The 20,615-nt window shown below is 38.0% G+C and overlaps 4 protein-coding genes across 4 annotated transcripts; 3 read left to right on the top strand and 1 right to left on the bottom strand.

Moving 5' to 3' along the window:
• Positions 1-486: 486 nt before the first annotated feature.
• LOC139812314 (spermine oxidase) lies at positions 487-20,187 on the bottom strand. Its single transcript, XM_071777030.1, has 5 exons — positions 19,947-20,187; positions 18,792-19,332; positions 17,811-18,664; positions 12,177-12,408; positions 487-997 (listed from the first exon to the last, which is right to left on the bottom strand). The coding sequence occupies exons 1-4, from the start codon at positions 20,122-20,124 to the stop codon at positions 12,338-12,340; spliced, it is 1,644 nt and encodes a 547-aa protein (XP_071633131.1). The 5' UTR covers positions 20,125-20,187; the 3' UTR covers positions 487-997; positions 12,177-12,337.
• On the top strand, positions 769-4,164 carry Hex70b (hexamerin 70b). Its single transcript, XM_071777029.1, has 6 exons — positions 769-981; positions 1,110-1,449; positions 1,903-2,321; positions 2,566-2,885; positions 2,981-3,333; positions 3,497-4,164. Exons 1-6 carry the CDS (start codon positions 769-771, stop codon positions 3,904-3,906), a joined length of 2,055 nt encoding a protein of 684 aa, XP_071633130.1. The 3' UTR covers positions 3,907-4,164.
• Positions 6,348-10,195, top strand: Hex70a (hexamerin 70a). Its single transcript, XM_071777028.1, has 6 exons — positions 6,348-7,229; positions 7,343-7,679; positions 8,155-8,564; positions 8,789-9,105; positions 9,203-9,555; positions 9,678-10,195. Exons 1-6 carry the CDS (start codon positions 6,981-6,983, stop codon positions 10,082-10,084), a joined length of 2,073 nt encoding a protein of 690 aa, XP_071633129.1. The 5' UTR covers positions 6,348-6,980; the 3' UTR covers positions 10,085-10,195.
• Spz6 (Spaetzle domain-containing protein 6) lies at positions 10,339-15,694 on the top strand. The gene is made up of 8 exons (XM_071777033.1): positions 10,339-10,772; positions 12,891-13,087; positions 13,414-13,527; positions 13,624-13,734; positions 13,960-14,079; positions 14,340-14,624; positions 14,769-15,072; positions 15,342-15,694. Exons 1-8 carry the CDS (start codon positions 10,752-10,754, stop codon positions 15,447-15,449), a joined length of 1,260 nt encoding a protein of 419 aa, XP_071633134.1. The 5' UTR covers positions 10,339-10,751; the 3' UTR covers positions 15,450-15,694.
• Positions 20,188-20,615: the final 428 nt, after the last annotated feature.

Genomic DNA, 20,615 nt, shown 5'->3' with positions numbered 1-20,615 from the left:
TGTATATTTGTATCATATTATATATGGTGTGTGTGTATATATATATGGCTATAATTTATTGATTATTAATAATGCAAGTGAGATCTTTGTTTATCATATTTTGATTTTCAATATAAATTTCAATTGCTTGAAGAGATATTTGATGAGAAAAGTATGACAATGGAATATTATTATTTGTTATATAAATTATTTGTGTTAGAAACTTCCTCGCACGTAGTTTTTGGTAAATGCTTGAAATATTTGTAGTAACGATATATTGAGATTTATGAGCATTCTTATATAAGTATACAACTATACACATATTCTTTTTTTTTACGCTAAAGATTTTTATGGTTGCATTTTTTTCCAGTCTCGTTGCAAAACTAATCAATGATATAAAGACCAAATAAGTTGAAATAAGTATTTTGACGCAGACTTGGACAGACATTTCGGTAGATTTTGATAAACGAAATATATTTTGAATTTAAAGGAAAGAAAAAGAGCAAATTGTTTTTTTTTTGTTTGTTTGAAATAAATAACGCGAAGTGAAGGTGATGAGCAAATACGAATCCCGGATTTCTATCGTGTCAAAGGGTAGACGATTGTCGATTACCAAATAAAGATAATTATTACACAAACAACGGAAAAATTGGTCATTATCGGTATGCTGGTTACCTAATGGGTCTCATAATCTTGCACTCCGAACTTTTGTATCTTTTTCGTCGATAGAGAGTATATAAAGGAATTGACGAGTAGTGCTGGCCGATCCTTCGCGAAGCAAGCACGAGGATGAAAGTGATTGCGTTGCTTTTGGCTGCGGCGTGCCTGGCTCATGCCACGCAGGTGCCCTCCCACACCGCTGACAAAACATATCTGATCAAGCAGAAGAGCATCTACGAGCTCTTCTGGCACGTCGACCAGCCAACCGTCTACCATCCGGAACTCTACCAAAAGGCGCGATCCTTCAGCCTCGAAGATAACATAGCTTCTTTCACAGACCAGGTATTTTTATTAGCATCTATAAATAAAAACAAGTTATTAAGAAACCGTTAAAATTTCGCACAAGTTTCGTGGTTGACGTTAATAGATGAAACTTTTCTAATAATCCGTATGTTGATTTGTCGTTGTAGGCGGCGGTGACCGAGTTCCTGCAGCGATGGAAACACGGAATGCTCCCACGGGGAGAAGTGTTTTACGGAAGTCATCCTCAGTATTACAAAGAAGCGATTTGCCTCTTCCGTGTTCTATATTCCGCCAAGGACTTTGACACTTTCTACAATACTGCCGTATGGGCACGCTTCCACGTGAACGAACATATGTATGTATACGTGTTGAGTATCGTCGTGTTACATCGCCCGGACACCAAAAACATCCGTCTACCCCCGATTTACGAGGTGGTCCCACATTACTTCTTCAACGAGGACGTTTTGCATAAGGCCTATCGTATCGCGATGGGTGACTCGCAATCAGGTTGGTCACATTAGTCGAGAACCAAATATATATATTACGTTATTGACATAAAATAGTCTTATAGACGAATAATATCTTTCTTCAAGAGCTTTCCCCCATATCTGCTTTCTTAAATTAAATTATTTAGAAATATATTTATACATTGTTTAATAAATTTTACATTCTTCTACGGAGAGAAATAAAAAAATCAATGTTACAATATATTCCGATATCTATCTTCTTTCTATCTTGAACAATTTATGAGCAATATAACCGATATATTGAGCCAAAATTAGACCATTATCTTTCAGATTTAAAATTAGCAAGCATAACAGCACGTTATTTTTTGGAAACGGATGTTTTATAAATTTCTCTTTTCTAAATTAACAATAAGTTAAATTAGATAGTATAACACTTAAAAGAAATGTTAGGTATTAATATTAAAATTCTGATCAAAACTATTTTGCTCGGTAGGTGTGAAGAAGACAGTCGGTGGTGTAGATTATTATTATATTCCTTCCAATTACACCACTTGGTATATGGGTGGAGATGAAGTGTCGGAACAACAAAAATTAAGCTACTTCATTGAAGATATTGGTTTAAATGCTTTCTACTTTGTAACGATTCACGACTTCCCAGTCTGGATGAATAGCGTTCGGTATAACATGCCCCAACACATTCGCGGCGAATTGTATATGTTTAGCCACAAACAAGTGCTGAATCGTTACTATTTGGAAAGACTGTCCAACGATATGGGTGAGATCTCGTACGTCGATGTGAATAAACCTGTCGCTCCTGGTTACTACCCGATGATGCATCATCACAATGGATTGCCGTTCCCACAACGTCCTGTTGGTTCCGAGGTTCCTCTCCACGCGCACAAACATGTCCAGGTTGGTAAAGCTGCAGTTTCTTCATCAAGAAGGCGTATTATCAAGTATCCGAGCCAAGCATAAAAAATTTGTACAAAAATTTGTACAAGTTTTTTCAATAGGCATCGAGAGATTATTTCCAAGATAGGATGATAGGATGATATATTTTCGATCTAGGTGTCTTTAGGTATCTCAGTTGTCTAAAACGTTTGTTAACAATAATAGATTGATTAAATTGTGACGCGTCTGCAACACTGTCCCACAGGCCATACAAGATGCCCACACTCGCATTTCCGACGCTATCGACAAAGGCTACGTCATTGATGCGCATGGCAAACATATCGACATTTACCACACCGTAGACGGTTTCAACCATCTTGGCAACGCGATACAGGGCAATGCCGATTCCGTCAATCCTGCATATTATGGACGTTTGGACTATTTCTACAGAAAGGTCCTCGGCATGGGCCCGGTCGAGGTCACCAAACACATGGCACGTCCTACCGCTATCGAACTCTTTACCACCAGCTTAAGAGATCCCGTCATCTATGGAATCTACAAGAACATTGTCACTTACTGGATGAGGTACGACGAGTCTGCAAATCATATATAATGCATAATCCGGCCGATGTATGACTTGAAATTATTTTTATTTAACCGACGTATGTATTCTCCCGCAGGTATAAGGAACACTTGCCGAGCTACACGCACGAGGAACTTGCTTTCCCGGGTGTGACGATCGAATCCGTTACCGTTGACAAGCTGTTGACTTTCTTCGACCACTTTGAATCGTTGGTCAGCAATGCCGTATCGGTGCGCAGCCACAAAGAAGCTCAATCCATGGTGATCAAGGCACGTCAGTATCGTCTCAACCATAAGCCTTTTACCTATCACATCACCGTCAACAGCGACAAGAATGTCAAGGCGGTCGTTCGCATCTTCCTTGGACCTAAATACGATGTTCACGGCCACGAATTGGATATGAGCGAGAATTACATGAACTTCATCGAGATGGATCAATGGAACGTTGACCGTTAGTATCCCTTTTGAATATCTCTTTTGCGCACGAAATCTTTCCTCGATTTCGAAACGACTTTTCTCAATCAATCGATATTACGTTCGATCTTTTCGATCTTTATTTCAAATAACTTCGTAACTGTTGATTTGTTGTACGTACGTTTGATTTCGCGTTACAGTGAAACCTGGAACCAACAAGATTGAGCGCAATAGCTACGAGTCCATCTACGTCGTTCCGGACGAGGTGCCAAGCGAGGTTCTGTACAAGAAGGTGGTGAAAGCTATCGAGGGTGGCGAGACTTTCACTTATCCAGGCCAGCTTTACGGTTTCCCCGACCGTTTGGTACTTCCTAAGGGCAAGAAGGAAGGCATGCCGTTCAAACTCTTTGTGAGCGTTTCGCACTTGGATGAGACGCGAGCCATCAAGGTGACGTCCCCTGTCTGGGGTCCAAGCGTGATGGACTCTCGAGCAATGGGATATCCGCTCGATAGACCGGTTCACACCTTCAACTTCACCGTACCCAACTTCTACACGAAGGACGTTCTGATTTACCATAAGCCGGCGGAAGAATTGAATCTCACCGTATAAAGCTCTTCGTCACGTTGCCCCGCTACCGCGCGCATCATCGAATGATAGTTTCGCACTTACATACTTTGTCCACTTATATAGTTATTTATCACGTGCGATCGCCGAAACAACAACTCGGATCGCGCTGACAAGAAAAGAGATGTACAAATAAGAGAACAAATGCGCGTGTACTTAGCGTTTTCCATCATCGAATGTTTTATGTGTAACCATTTCCGCGCTGCGACAAATCGCATCTGAAATAAATTTAATAGAAACATCCTTTACCATTTATTTCTGTCTTGGCTTTCTCGCGTTTAAATTCTATTCTGGTCGATCCTTTATTCCCGAATCGATCTTCTATTTAGATCTTGATCTATTAGAATAAGAAGGAAGAAAGTTTCAAGCTATACTTATCTCTTATCAGTTTCTCCTCTGCTCTTTATTTCTACTCAAAGCGATACATAGATATGATGAGAGCAAGAGGACGAAGTTTAAAAGAGAAAACATGGAATAGCACGAGGAGGAACGAAAAAAAATACAGAAATAAATATTGAACCAACCATCTCCACTGCGTATGCGTAATACATATAAATATGACGAACAAAAAATAATTTTTTTAAATTCTGATATTTCAAGATGTAATATTGCGTGCGCGACAGATAGATAAGTATGCGAGTTATAGCCATTGCAAATATATGATAATAATACACGATAAATAAATTCTTTCAATAGAAATGTGGATTTCGTACTTTTTATGTAAATAATACATTTCGAAATAACGTGTATTATATTTTACGTATACACGTTATAGCATGCATGCAAGAACATGATTGACATATTTACTTCGACACGAATGATAAATTTTATCGGTTGAACGTAGTGCAAACATTTAAACGTCGTCATTATTTCCAAAAATCGTTAATCATTATTTTAAAAAATATTTTTGATATCTATAAAATAAGTACGTATCATTATTGATCTTATTAGATTCGTCAACGGACGATTTATCGTTAAAAGATTCAAATTTATTTACGTGTCGTTTATACCTGATTGAGTCTTAATGAATGATATATGTATATTGTACAAAATTCGAGCGACTAGTAATTTTGATTTAAAATGTTTAAAAAGAGCATATAATCGTATGCTCAATACGGTATTTTGTGCATCTACTATATCTATTTTAGTTTTGTGGATTAATTTATTTTTGTATAATATACCGTCGTCAAATGTCATTGTTAAGAGACACAAATGATTATATGCTTATGCTAACTCAATTATACGCAGTCAAGATGGCACAGCGGCGCGGGCTTATTTAGTTAGTGCTTATCATGGGTCATAAAACGAGGACATCTTGAGGCTTATTAATTATTCTACGAACGTTCAGATACGACCTTTCGAGACGGCGGCATACTTAATTAATCGCGTATTCTTTTTCCATCATCTAAGCACAGCTGTTGCGCTATCGATCTATTGTACAAAATTTTTACCGCCGACGACGCGACGCGTTAATCGTGCTGCATGAAATAAGTGTAGGTATCTATTGTCTATCAAATTTCCAAGTATAATACCTACGCACGTGACATTCACTAACAACAGTTAAGAACAAAGCGAATCGTTTGTTTTGATTTATATATTATTCCGCCGTATATGCAGCAGATTTTCAAGTATATCAAAGAAATTTCTTATTTACCTTACGAAAAACGTTCTTGTAATGTACTTGGTATAGTTATAATATATAATTACATTTATATAAACAAATAAGTAAAATATATTTAACAATTTATTACTTAATTATATTGACTCTTTAACTTTTATTAATGAGTATGTATTAGCTAGAGCATATATGTATATCACGATGTGAAGATATAAACCAGGCTGGTAGGAATATTTCACTATCTTATAGCAAAATGGAAAGATAAATATTTATAAAATAATTTAATCTTACAAATAAAAAATTAAAAATTTTTAACTGATAAATCCAAAAGTTACTAATACGTAAGCGATTTTTTATCAATAAATTATGTATCGCGTCTCATGTCAAGTTCAAAATTATAGATATAGAGTTTGAAAAACAATATTTTAAAAAAGAATTCTATGAGGTCTATAAAATTGTATCGCGCGAGATGTAGATACTGAAACTGAATGAAATGATGTAGGTACTACTTGATATGTACGTACATAAGACACTCTTATAGTTTAGATTTGAGTCAAAATAAGTCATGTGATCATGCGTGATTAAAGCACATTATTTGTAATATATATTTGTATTTGTGCAGTTACACGTAATCTTGTGTTAGCGTATTCCTTAAGGGGACAGTTTTTAAGCATTTTAGCCTGCATTCGTTATTGGAAATACGATCCACACTGCGATAGAACTTGCGCAAACGTATACTCTCGTGTCGATCGCGATTAGGTGTGTTTGAAGATATATCCCGCGTGAGATGACCTCTTGCACGAGAACGAATCTTTTCAGCTTTCCGATTAACGATATATTCGTTTTAACAACGGCGTTTATCTGTTGGCGCGACTGCTAGGCATAACCGCAGTTAACCACAGAGAAATCATTAGTATGACACATATATATTGGGTGAACCGTTTATTGCCGTCTCTTCTTAATCCTCTTCGCCGCGGATATGTTGAAAATTAAGAAAGGCTGCATTTATATATTACATCAATTAAGTAGACGCATACTGTACCAAATACGACACTCAACAAGCTATCTTGTCGAAACACACAATGGGAAATAATCATAAATTAGCAAATAAACTAGTCTATATCTATTAACCAATTAAAGATAATTGAAATTAAGTAAATAGTGCGTAACTGCGAGATAAAAAACGGCGACTACGTTTATATTCATGATCAATATCTATTTGATAATAAAATCGATAGGAATAATACCTAATAGCATATTCAGCTGTCAGTGAGAATGTGTGAGAAATATGTACGAGAGCGAAGAGCTCGCCGATCCGATATCGAAAATGATTCGTTCAGTGCCCTTATGACCTATCGATTTGATTGCGCGCTCGACGTAGGTGTATAAAAGTGCGAGCGCGCGGCGTCGAGCGCCATTCAGAATTTTGATCTCGCCTGCAATGGGTGTTGGAAAAGTTTGGGAAATGAAGTTCCTGACGATATTAGTCGTCGTTGCGGCCATCAGCTTCAGTCTGGTAGCAGCCGACTATAATACCGTCAAGATCGCCGACAAGGAGTTCCTCCTTAAGCAGAAGAAAATCTATAATCTTCTATACTATATCTCGCAACCCTCCCTCGTGAATCCTTCATTGTACGAGGAAGGCCGCTCGTACAATATCGAAGCCAACATAGATTCGTATACTAATACGGTAAACATATATAGAATCATCCTCCCGTAATCATAATCGCATCAATAATTATTATCCTTCGGCACCTTTTAACAAATATTCATCCATATGGATCCCTTCGAATCGTTTTCCAGGCTGCGGTGAAGAACTTCCTCTATCTATACGAGTATGGCATGCTTCCTCGTGGCGAGCTCAACTCTCTGTACTATCCAAAGCTTCGGGAGGAAACGGAGGCGCTATTTCGCCTATTCTATTATGCCAAGGACTTCGACATCTTCTACAAAACGGCGCTATGGGCGCGCATTTACATCAACGAGATGCAGTTTGGTGAGGCCCTGTATACCGCGGTTATGCTCCGCGACGATACCAAGTTCCTTCAGTTGCCGCCTCCTTACGAAATGTATCCGTACGGATTCTTCAACTCCGAAGTACTCGAGAAGGCGCATCATGCAAAACTCTTCGGTAAACTTGGTAAGTTTCAATCAACGTTGTCCGTTCTTGCTACGTACGCTGAAACTTATATGCTGAAAACCGGAAGTTTGTTCGCAAACTGAACAAAATAATGTATGCAACTTTCAAAAAGTCGTGCGATTTTTTTTATCGTAGATATTTATTTTCCATATAAATTTCAAGTTTTTAATTAAATCTTTGGTAATTAAGTGAAAAAAGGCCGTAACAACGTGTAGTTATTGTCTTAATCTTTAATTAGGTCAAAATCCGTGATTTTTTTAATCATTCGAGCCTTCTAAGATTATAATAAACTTTTGATATTGTAAAGTTACACGTCAACCTTGTTTTTTATCTTTTTTGTGTTTGTTTTCCATTAACACATACTTGCGGTTACAAAGATTTAATTTAAAAAAAATTACCTTTATAGATGTCTAGTACGTCAGTCTATGTATACCCGTGTATACCTATATGATTTTAATATTGATATTTGACGTAGATTCGAACAAGTTTGGTGGCTACGACACCTACATCATTCCGGCAAATTATTCCGGATGGTACGTGTCGCGCGAGTACGATTTGGAACACAAAATTAATTATTTCACCGAGGATATTGGCTTGAACGCTTTCTACTTCTACTTGCGGCAAGACTATCCGTTCTGGCTAAAGGGCGAAGAATTCGGCTTGCAGAAGAATCGCGGGATAGATTATCTTTACGGTCACAAACAATTGCTGTCCCGTTATTATTTGGAGCGGTTGTCCAACGACATTGGTAGAATTGAAGATTTCGATTGGCACAATGAATTCTACGTCGGATACTATCCGACAATGACCTATCACAACGGATTGCCGATGCCACAGAGACCGTACTGGAGCAAATTCCCCTACTACAAATACAAGTACATGAAGGTGCGGTTTAGCTTTATAGCCTTACTACTAAAAGAAGAACGTTGACCGCGTAGGATACGTTATATCTTGCGTTATCTCGTGGCATAGACAGAAAAAATGCTTATTAAGATTGCTCATTTTATTTTTTGTTTTTGCTTTTGCTTTTGCTTTTGTCATCCACGACAACTGCAGTGAGCGATACGTGCAGCGAGTGAATATGAATTAATCTGTTGCCGCACTTTTAGGAAATAGAAGACATGGAATCTCGAGTATCGGCGGCCATTGACTCCGGATTTGTCTTGGACGCAACTGGCAAAATGATCAACATCTACACACCCGAGGGTCTCAACATCCTTGGCAACATCCTCGAGGGCAACGTGGATTCCTGCAATCCCGATTTTTACGGCAGCATCGATCTCTTTGCGAGAAAGATTTTTGGATACAACTTGGAGCCGTCAACTCCCTACCAGATTGTGCCCAGTGCCCTCGAGTTTTATAGCACGTCCATGAGAGATCCCGCATTCTATCGTTTCTACAAAAGAATATTGTCTTACTATTACAGGTATTACCTAGTAAGATAGATAAGATTCTCAGACAAGTGGTTAACCCTATTAAAATGACAACCTTCTTTCAACACGACGAATATGATTGATTTTTAGATACAAAATGCATCAAAAACCGTACAACAAGGACGAAATCGTCTATCCCGAATTGAAGATCGAGTCCTTCGTCGTAGACAAGTTAATTACCTATTTTGATCAGTTCGACACCTCGATCAACAACGGTTTGATGATCGACGACGCGAAGGAGGCTGAGAGGACGTTGATCAAAATTCGCCAATATCGTCTCAATCACAAACCGTTCAGCTTCCATCTCGCTATCAACGCCGAGAAATCTATGAAAGCCGTGATACGCATTTTCCTCGGACCAAAGTATGACATTCATCACAAACTGTTGGATTTCGCTGAATACGCGAAATACTTTTATGAAATGGACAACTGGATAGTCGATCGTTAGTATCTCGAGATTTAATTCCTTGCTATATGTATACGATCGAACTTGATTCCTGTATACATATATATGTATAGATAAGAAAAAAAGGTTTTAATTAGATCCTTTCTGTGAACGTTACAGTGAACGCCGGTGCGAACAAGATTATTCGAAACAGTCAAGCGTGCTTCTTCGCTATACCCGATCCGGAGCCGAGCGAGATATTATACAAGAAAGTGCTCAAGGCTTTGGACAGTTCCGATTCCTTCTCGTATGCGGAAAGAATCTACGGATTTCCTGAGCGGCTGCTCTTGCCCAAGGGCAAAAAGGAGGGTATGCCGTTCCAGATCTTCGTGTACGTCAACCCGGTCGAAGGAGAACCGATCCCTTACATGTCTCGCGTGTTTGGTGGTTACAAATTCGATAACAAGCCGTACGGATTCCCCTTGGACAAGCCTGTTTCCAATTTCCGCTACGATGGATCTAACATGCTGTTGAAAGACATTATGATTTATCACAAAGACGAGACAGAGCTGAATGTCACTTATTAATCGCTATTTACGTTAAATATTATCTCATTATTTGATTCAATATATAACCAATGTCGATATTCTAATTCTAAACGACAACGTGTCGAAATAAAGTACGTATATTTTGTATAATTTACACTGAAAAATTTTACCAACACAAACACGTAATAACAATTATCCGCACGATTAAAAACCTGACTTGTGCTCGGATAAGAGTTCACCATTTAGTTTTAATAAAATAAATCATAAATAGGAAATAAAAACACGTGCTTTTTAAGTAACACACGAAGATTCTTTATACAGTATACGTCGTCGTTTGAAAATCCGTTTCCTCTCAAACAAAATTTAATACCAAAAAATATATTGTAGGAAATTTTTGCCTTATTTCTTGCGATTTCGGTCGTACTCTGTATTATATTCGTGGTCTTTAACGGACGGCGGCGGCGGGCTGAATACCGAAGTCCGTTCCTCTACCGCACGACGCGGACGGTCAAATACATGATCGAGGTGAAGGTAAGTTGGCTCCTTGAGCGGCGCGATGAGGGTGACGAGAAATTCAGTTTTGCTATGACCGTTGGCTGGTAGACAGGCCCGACCGGCTCGCGAGATAGTCTCGAGAAACTCTTAATAGCCGCGGCTATTGCAAACGGAACGTTCTTCTTCGACCTTTATAGTGGATTAACACGCCATGGAATTTCGCATATTTGTCGTAAGTTACGAATATTATTTTTATCATCTACTCTTTACGATCATATTCAGATTAAACGAATCATGTGGCGTGCCTCAACTTCATCTTTGGACGCATCTTTGACAAATTTAATAGCAATGTTTTCTCAACAAAAACTTGACACGTAGGCATCAATATTACTTCTAACTTTTTATTATCCATAATCCGAAATAAAAGGTAAAATAAAAAAGGTAACTCTAAATACTCTGACAAAGAAATTTAATTAATAAATTAAATAAAGAAGATTTTAATCTATTTTCAAAGCTAAAGTTTATTGTGTGTAAATAATTCATAGATTCTCAAACACTTCTGTTATTTAAACTCTAAGAATCTGCGGGTAAAAGCAAGAAAAATATAAAAAAGTCAGTTGTATATATGAGAACGACGTATAAAAAATTTAATGCACGTAAATTTAATGAAAGGAACAATTAATTATCAACGCGTCTCATATGATCGTCCGTGTGCTATTATATCTTTTTTGTAAAAGTGACGCAATATTCGAGGGAGTTTTTTTTGAAAACAGGTACAAAATTACCAGAGGCCATTTAATGCAAATAAATCACAGCGTCAGAAATAAACCAAAATGACAATTTTTTGAGTCGCGTTATTCTTGAAGCAAACTCGCGACGGATATATTTGCGCGAACGTCAGCAATCTACGGCCATGTCCCGCTAAATAAATCGAGTCTACCGTTTCTGTCGATACCGGTTCGGAGACGTCATTGTCCTAGTAACTGTATCGGCACTTCCTAACGCTCGGATCTACTGCAAGAAAGTAGAACGGACATCCACCTTTTGCAACGGGAAGAATTCTTACGTTAAAAAATCGTCAAATTCCATCGATAAATTTACACGGTAGTTTAATCAGAGACTCACTAGTTAATAATTACATCTTCCTATACGCATCGAGTATGCTGGAAGTAAACCGGGCTATCGCGCGCGCACGTTACGATTCACGCAGACTAAGTTAATCACAGACAAAATATGAATGATTTTATATGGATAGATGTTGCCGATAATATTATTTCGCCAATCGACGAGAAATCGACAGAAGCTCTTTCCTATCTTCCTATAAGTGAGACGATAGATTTTATTGAGTGCAGTGCATTGCTGTTGTGCAAGATTGGTCTCGCGTAGTTTATCGTTTTATCATATTATACATATCTACGATACTTGAACCACGGGTTCCTGCTTCTTGGCGTAAAAGAGTGAGAAGGAAAAATCAGTAGATTACCATTTGCTATGCGAAATTCTTTCTCAGCCTTAACAAAATTAATAGATAAACTCGCAACGTACAACAGGGTGTGTGATAAACTACATACTTTAGGGATGTCTCGGAGAGTTGAGAAGATGAGAAGAAGAAAAACATATGCGAGCATGTGTATACCTTGGTATTTTTCCTCCGAGTTATTGGCCCCTGAATGTGTAAAAGAAGATTCGTCAGTAGAACGGTATAATGCCTCGGTTAGTAGGACAACACGCTCGAGTAAGACGCACGTTATAAAATAGGCTGAACAGCCCGCAGCGAGAAGCGTGGACCGTGTACCGTTAGCATCGTACGCATACCTCGGTAACTACGAGGGAATATCTCGTAATCATCGCCGGTGCCGACGCGATACCTGTAACGTAATACCTGTTAGCCGTTATCCACTTGGTATTCATTTATGTAAAAAAAAAAGATTGACGTTGTAGCGGAAAGATGAAGAAAATCAAAAAAGGATTGCGTGCGACAAAATCCAAGAATGTTATATATAGATACATATATATATTATATACAATAATATAGTTATAGATACACGTAGGTATACGTCATTTTCCGTCTCGTTTCTTACACGTAGAAGAAATTACGTCAAGTTCAACATAGAGAGCTAGGTATTATTGAATTTTTCAGAATTCTTCAGAATTTTCTTCAGAACGTATCTCGGCTAATGTAATTTTTCGCGAGATATACGTAGAATAATCAATCTTATTAAAGAGCAGACTAAACTTTTCGAACGGAAAAGCGAGAAATATTTGCACGTTAATACATATACGTATCTATGCAACCACGTTAATGTACACATCAGTTTTTCTTTCGTAAAAACAAGATATTATCGTTTAGATGATACTCTTGTGTGCATCGTCGTATTCGGCCGAAGAGAAGTCCAAAAATACTAAACCGGTTGCTAACGACAACGAGTCCACGCGAACGGAAGAACCTCCGGAGGGATATTACGCGTTCGTCGAGTCACCGAACGCGGAACCACCCAGAGTTCGACCACCGCCCTACATTGACAGCGACAAAGAATGTTACGGTAGGTCCGAAATGTACGATAGTACGAGAAGCAAAGCGATACCTAAGACTAAAACTACGTACTGACAAAAACCGTTACATCGGCTTCGATATTCTTTTATAATATTATCATATAATAGCGTTTAACGTTTCGCCTGCTATAATTTACAAGAGAGTTTTGTTCCCGTATTTATTTGTCGCCGTCGGCCAAGTTCTAATAATAGTTGAATATCTGTATTTTTTAATAAATAAGAAATCACAGAAAGGCGAGACAATGACTTGAACCTCAGCACTCTGATTCTCAATACTGAGAATCAACGTTTTATTATATTGTTTTCTTATATATAGGTAGCGACAAGCATGGAAAAGGATTTGTTTCGATACATAATATCTGCGGAGATTTGAACAAAGGCTATATTCCACGGAATCCGATGAACCAATATGTAAATGGCTCGTCGTATCCTTTGTAAGTGAAAAATAAATCAAGTAAATTTAGGAGAGATCAGTATTTTTAAACGATCTTATTTAATTAACACGTTAATAAGTAAAATTTTTTCCGCAGCGCACTGATAAAGAATCATACTCTCAAGTTCCTCAGTAAGGCATTACCGATTCTCAAGGCTGACGATTCGCTGCCAAAGGTCGCCAAAGTGCATTCATTGTCGCAAAATTCGTAAGTAGTCCAAATGCAACGTTGTCCATAAATTAAGTTTCAACGATACATATATCGTCTTCATATTTCTGTCGTATTTTCACTCAATTTTTTAAATAAAAATATATACATGATATATTGTTTTTTCTTTTTTTTTTTTATAAGTAAATACTACATTTATTATGTATTAAATTTTTTTCTTAATACCGGATGCCGGTCAAACCAGCTAATAATCTCTCCTCGTAGTGTTGACACAGACGACGAAGAAAAACATGGTAGAAGCAAAAGATCTAGTCCATTGGATTCGATTTTACCCACAGACTCCAATCGAAATGGTCGCAAGTTTTGCGAAAACGGTAGCGGAGTGTAAGTATATTTCACTATTTCAAAAGTTTCAAATTTCAACGTTCACGCATGCATATATTAGATTCGCAATATTAGAGAATCAGGCATAACGGACTATTTTATTTGCGGATCTTTTAAGGAACACAACATTAATCGAGTAGTACGAAGTAACGAGGGATCGACAGTATTTAACGTATACATGAGTTTTTGAAAATGGAGCTTCCATCTTAGTAGTATCTTAGTATTAATAATGTTGTTTGTTTCTTTATCCTGACAAACAGAGTGTGCATGTTGTATAAAGCGATCCAAGGCGAGCCGATCGCATCGTCAGCATCGGCCATCGAACGCCGGGATGAACCTTCGTCCGTGACGTCCGATTATCGTCGAGGAGAACGCGTGCCATCGCAGGAGAAAACGGAGTATACGGGCCCGCCGACGCCGTGTCCAGCCAAAGTCGAGTACGCGACTCCGGTCTTCGCCAAGAATTACCAAGGTGTCTGGAGATACGTGGTGCAGATACCTTACGAAGGTTACTTTACGCAGACGATCGAGCTCACCAGATGCATGTAGGATTTCCTTCGGATCGTCCTTAATTCGATTTGCAGAATTATCAGCACGAACCGCGCGCGCGCGCGCTTAAAGTTAAAGGTTTAATTAAGGGTAGTATATTAATATTTAGACGTGTAAAAGTCTTCGTCGTTGCGTTGCAGGCAATCGAGATGCCATTTCTTGGATGGTGGATGCTTATCGTCGCCGAGATGGACGAGTCTATTGGTCGCCGAAATATTTTACCCAGACACGTTCCTAGAGGAGAATCAAGCGACTGCTCCCGGTTCTAGTATCGGATCTGGTACTCGAGATCCTGTTGCCGGGTCGCCACCACCGGTTCACGATTTTCAAAATTATCAGCAATATTTGCAGAAACGCGCGAGCACGGGAGAGGCGCGTAACAGTGGTGGTAACAGTGCTCAGCAACATCACTGTGACGGTGTCGACGAAATGGGTTGCTTCCAAGTAAGAGCTAAATCTTGACCTTTTTTATCTCGCATCTCGCTAACGCTACTCTCTTTCGGTACGCGAGCATCACTTTTTACAAAGCACACGTGTTTTCAAAACTTATATAGTTTCTTTTTTAATTGTTCTCTGCGGCCGGCGCGGCGTCGACTTTTGTATGTACATACATACATATCTAACATATCTCATGTTATAAAATGTTATAAAAGTGAACAAAAATCTTTAGTAGATTTATTCATTTCTTGTATCTTTGTTATCCTGTCTTTTAGGTACGGCTATATTACGACTGGTTCTTGGTACCGGGAAGCTGTAAATGCTGGCGGCCGGATTACTTCAATCGATACGTCCGTCGCAGCGGTTCCAACGTCGAATTATGATGACGTTCGCACAAGGATATGTATTTTGCATCCCGATAAAATATCACGTTGCTTTACAAGCGATCACTTTAATCGTCGCTAGATGAGCGTACCAAGTTGGAGCGCGTTACTCAAGTCATTTCAACGATCGCGCATAGTCAAACATTGGCACGTCTGCTTATGCGACATCTTTTTCGCTCATGCGTTATAGGCGCCGTTGACACGTATTCGATATTAGTTTCTTTATCACACGTAAGTGTGATACGTTATAGCATTACACAATAGTTAAGCTATAAAATCGAATACATTTGATTACATCTTTGATCCTTGATGTAACCATTTGTCGTCATAACATAATGGTCATGTATCGGCTCAGGTTTAACCATACGAAAAAATATGAATTTTATAATACATTATACATTTCGTAGACTAAATAAAAGAAGCACGTGAAGAGGCAACATGACAAATAAATAGAAAAAAATATTGTGATACAAAAAAGTATTATTTCCAGATATAATATGCTAAAAGAAATAATGGTTTCAGACATAGAAATGTATAAACCCTTATCTCTTTTTATACTGCCTATTAAATTGATACACAAAATTATCATCTGTACGATCATTTTCAGCTATAAGAGTAACGTTGAATAATATTTTATTAATTGTTTCATCAATATTTTATTGCAGTGCTACAGTGATAATTAGTGTAGTATTCAACATTAAAATAATTATAATCATTATTATGAAATTATCATCAAATCAATGTGTGTGTGTGTGTGCGTGGCATTATAATAATTATTATTATTATATTACACTATTATTTTTTCGCGTGCGCGCATATGCGTACACACACGCACACAAGCGCAAGCACGTGAAAAAAAACACACACACACACACATATATACATATATATAGTATAAATTATAACTATTAATTAAATAAAGAAAAATAATTTTTCTCTTGTTTAAATTATTTCTTTGATAACACGTAACAGATTATTCAGTTGAAAATAGTCACAAAATTTAATAAAGCTATATTCGTAATCATGGCAAAGAAATAAAATATATCATGTGAAACAATGTTATATGTATCAGTTATAATATACAAATTATTTGCTGTTTTCTTTTCCTCAATACGATAAAAAGCCAATACACGTGTAGCATTAAACATGTATGTTCTAAAAAAATAATTCGATAGATTAATTTTATATCTCAAATGATAGAATTATAATATCAAAGAAACATAACCCACGAAACACGACGTTCATTAATAAACAATGACTTTTATTTTCATTAATTTCGTGAATTTACACATGTATGTTATAATCGGACTATTTCAAAAAGATAGATGTTTCGAATCTTCTTCTTTCACTTAACATTTTAAAGATTAATACTAATACTCAATCTATGGCACATACGTGCTTCTAGAAACGTAAAATACGTACATGAATCGTACCAGTTCTACCTCGTAGAACTGCAATGTTTCAGTATCGTGCGTGATACACGTTGTTATATTGTTATTCTTTATCAAATACCTTTTTATATATCTCACGTTCAATGACTAGATTAAAGTCGATCCCTAATGGAACATTTTTTTTCTAAACGATAAGTACAATGTATAATAATAGGTGATAATAAAAAAGTCAAGCAAGCGAGTACGTCGCATCTGAGAATAAATGCAAACGAGGAAATTAAGAATAAAAAGTATACGATGCACTTTCAAAGAGAGAGTTCTTTATAAATCTCAATAGTTCATTCACATTATATATATGTATATCCAAATATACATATATACACAACACGTGAAAAGACTAATATTGTTAGAAATGTTGTTATGTTTCGCGCAAGTACTTAGGCTTATATCTTTGAATTCGATTTGGTATACTATATTATCTACACGAGTTTTTATAGCAAATAACATATCGGTTTGTTCGGTTTTATAAAATAAACGTTTGCATGAACACGTACCATTGTTCGTCATCATTTTCAAGACATTCTCGCATCTAAACCTAAATATTTTCACCGAATATATTCGTGTCATTCACAACATTTGTGACATCGTCGCGTACACGATGTCGCCACGACACAACTTCGATATCCTACCTAAGCTTTATTCGTTATTCGTTATTTTTTTAAGAGTTATTATAAATGCACATGTCACCCACGTGTACGTTTAAAATCTTAAAAGCTGAAGAAGCACCATTATATGTACATGATGTAACGTGTAAAATGACACGTGTTTCACTACACTCTTATATTTACAAGAAGAAAGCACGTGCACAAACGTAAACGCGTATGTATATCGGCCTAAATATGTCTATAAACGTCTTTACGCGTCACACATTTTCTTTCTTGAACAAATATACATTAATTTAAAGAAATACCTTGTATCCACGAGCTGAGATCGCTGGTATCTTCGCAACTAAGACTCAACGCGTGCTTCTCACTTTGTTTGGTGCCCAATAGTACGTCAGCCGCTGTTCGACCAGTCAAGTACGCCCCGTGTACCGTACTATAGAACGAGGAATGGGTATGTTCGCCCGCAAATGCCACCAAAATTTTCACCGTTTCGTCAGTCTCGTTTTCCGTTTTCTCCAACGGCTGAACCAACGGCTCGGCCAAACTCCTGATATCCAGTTGACTCGCTCCGACAGCCATCGCGGTGTAAGAACCTCGCGTATAAGGTTGAGAATGCCACGTGGTGCGCAAACAGTTCTTCGGAGTCGGTACGAAGGGATCATTGAGGAATCGCCGTAGGATCGTTGTGCACACTTCTGCCACCTGAGTGGTACTCAGTTTTTCCATGTACTCCGCCGCGCGACCGGATATCCAACCGAGCAGCAACGTGTCCGAGATCTTGATGAACGAATATATCTTCCTGAACCAGGTCTTGCCGATATCCCGCTTCTCCGTCTCGGATAATCGCTCGTCATCCCAGAGGAGCATCACTTCCGATACACCGGGATTTAGGAAAGGTCGTTCGTATTCGAGAAATATTTTATTCACTGTACCGAACATCAGTCTGTTTATCGCTTCGAGTTTGTATGCGGGCAACGACGGTTCGAACATATCCTGAGCTGTCCGTTTTAAAACGCCCAACGGTAACGTACATATTACATGCTCCGCGGTGATCGTCTTTCCATTTTCACATTGTACTTCTATAAGGCTATTATTCGATTTAGAAACAGATTTTTCCGTAAGACCGACATCGTCTTGGCGACACTTTTGTTTTTGCCATCTAAAATAAACGGAATAACGTTAATATTACGGTCTTTTTATATATATATATATATAACATATACGTATATTAGGATGCATTTTCTCGCTCCTCGAATATAAATATTTCGTGCAACGTATAAATTCACCTAATCTTTGTTACGGCATGCTTGGTAAGAATACGGTCCTTTGGTATATGTTTCGAAACTGGCTCCAATATAACGCTATACCCGTTCGGAAGACTGATATTACCACCTTGAAGCTCGTCGTAGGAGCCCATCTCCAGGAGATCCACGTCGTCCATACTGTCGCAGCCTGTGACGCAGGTTTCTCTCTTGAGTAAACAGTCAAAGATCAGTTGTCTTACTCTTCGTTGCTCAGGTGGCAAAGACGACAGATAAATCTCTGCTTCCAGGGCGATGTGCGCCCCTACGCTGGTTATACCATCCGGTGGACTATACGTGCTTAAGAAGTATTCTTCGCATCGTCGCAAAAAGCATACGTAAGCCTCATAAATCTCTCGCAACACGGGAAATGGCAACTGTTTCCCATCTTCCAATGCTGCCACTACTTTGTGAGGTTTCGGCACGTGTACAATGTCTATTAAACCATTCGCCATCGCCAACTCAAACATGGGATTACCTAATACTCCATGAATCCAGTTTGCTCCTAACTCAACTTTTTCATTGCCTGGATAAGATAGACGGGGAAAAAAACTTATATATTCTGTATACTGTGACAGTCTTCTATCATTTTCTTAAACGAATGGTAGCAGTAACATCTCATTTTACTTGTATACAGAGAAAATGAATGTCTTACAGTCTGTTGTGTGTTTCAGACTTAAATAAAATTATTTTATATTATAAAAATAATAAAATATCACAAAAGATTTGACAAATATATTTTCTTTTTTCAAGTTTACCAAATGTACAAACAATATTTTCCCGTTTACACATAAACTTGTATATTCAGATCAATGCCCTACAAAATCCATCTAAATGTATGTTACTTCAAAAGCTCATCCTATAAGTAAATAAATAGGTATATCTTGTAAAAGTACTGCGTCTATTCCGTCTTTCATCTTCTCTATCATCACATATACATATACCTATACGTGACAAGACGTTGTACACATTGAAATGTTATGAAAGTAAGCATTGATTTTAAATCTCCTAATGTATTACTGCTATACGTATAGACTCGGTCACTTTAACTTTCGGTTATATCACCGAGCAAATAAATTTAGAAGCGAGTTAAAGTTAAACACTTTGTCACAAGATAAGAAGAGGTTAGGCTAATCGTACCGAGTTGCACCGCGATGATTCGTCCACCTATGCGTCCGCGCGCTTCGACTATAAGAAAATCCGTCTCGTTGTTCTTCAATAAATGAGTCGCCGCCGACAATCCAGCCATACCGGCACCAATAATCAAGATCTTACATGACAGTCGGTCATCCTCCGAATTATTCGTAGATTCCGCCATGTTCGTTACATATGAGTGATATCAGCAATCGGCTAATCGGCCTCGTCTCACACACACAGACACAAGTCACAGCTGTAATCAACACACTACACTACACCACACAGACACGTGGCATACACCAACACACATGTGTGTGCGTATGGTTTCTCTCAGGAGCCAGCAGAGGTGCCAGTGTATATAGGGTCTGTTCTGTTTACCTGAACTTGGCGCTGAACTTCTAGGCCACTTCTGGCACACTGCACAGTTCATCTTTCCTCTTTTTCTTTCCAACGTGAAAAGAAAAAGAGGAAAGATGAATTGTGCAAGAACTTGAGCTAAAAAAAAACAGGCCTATATGCGTAGGAATATTTTTTATGTCTTCCGGGGAATATAGACTTTATATATAAAAGCCCTAAAGATTGCGTTTACGTTTGCGTCTACGTCTTTTGACTTTGACCACGCAGAACGGAAATCGCGAATCGCACGCGCCAGCAGCTACTTTTTGATTGGTC

The sequence above is a fragment of the Temnothorax longispinosus genome, chromosome 4, assembly GCF_030848805.1.
Source record: "Temnothorax longispinosus isolate EJ_2023e chromosome 4, Tlon_JGU_v1, whole genome shotgun sequence".
NCBI lineage: Eukaryota > Metazoa > Arthropoda > Insecta > Hymenoptera > Formicidae > Temnothorax > Temnothorax longispinosus.
The sequence above is the reverse complement of the archived record's forward strand: the minus strand, read 5'-3'. Positions and strand labels throughout refer to the sequence as shown.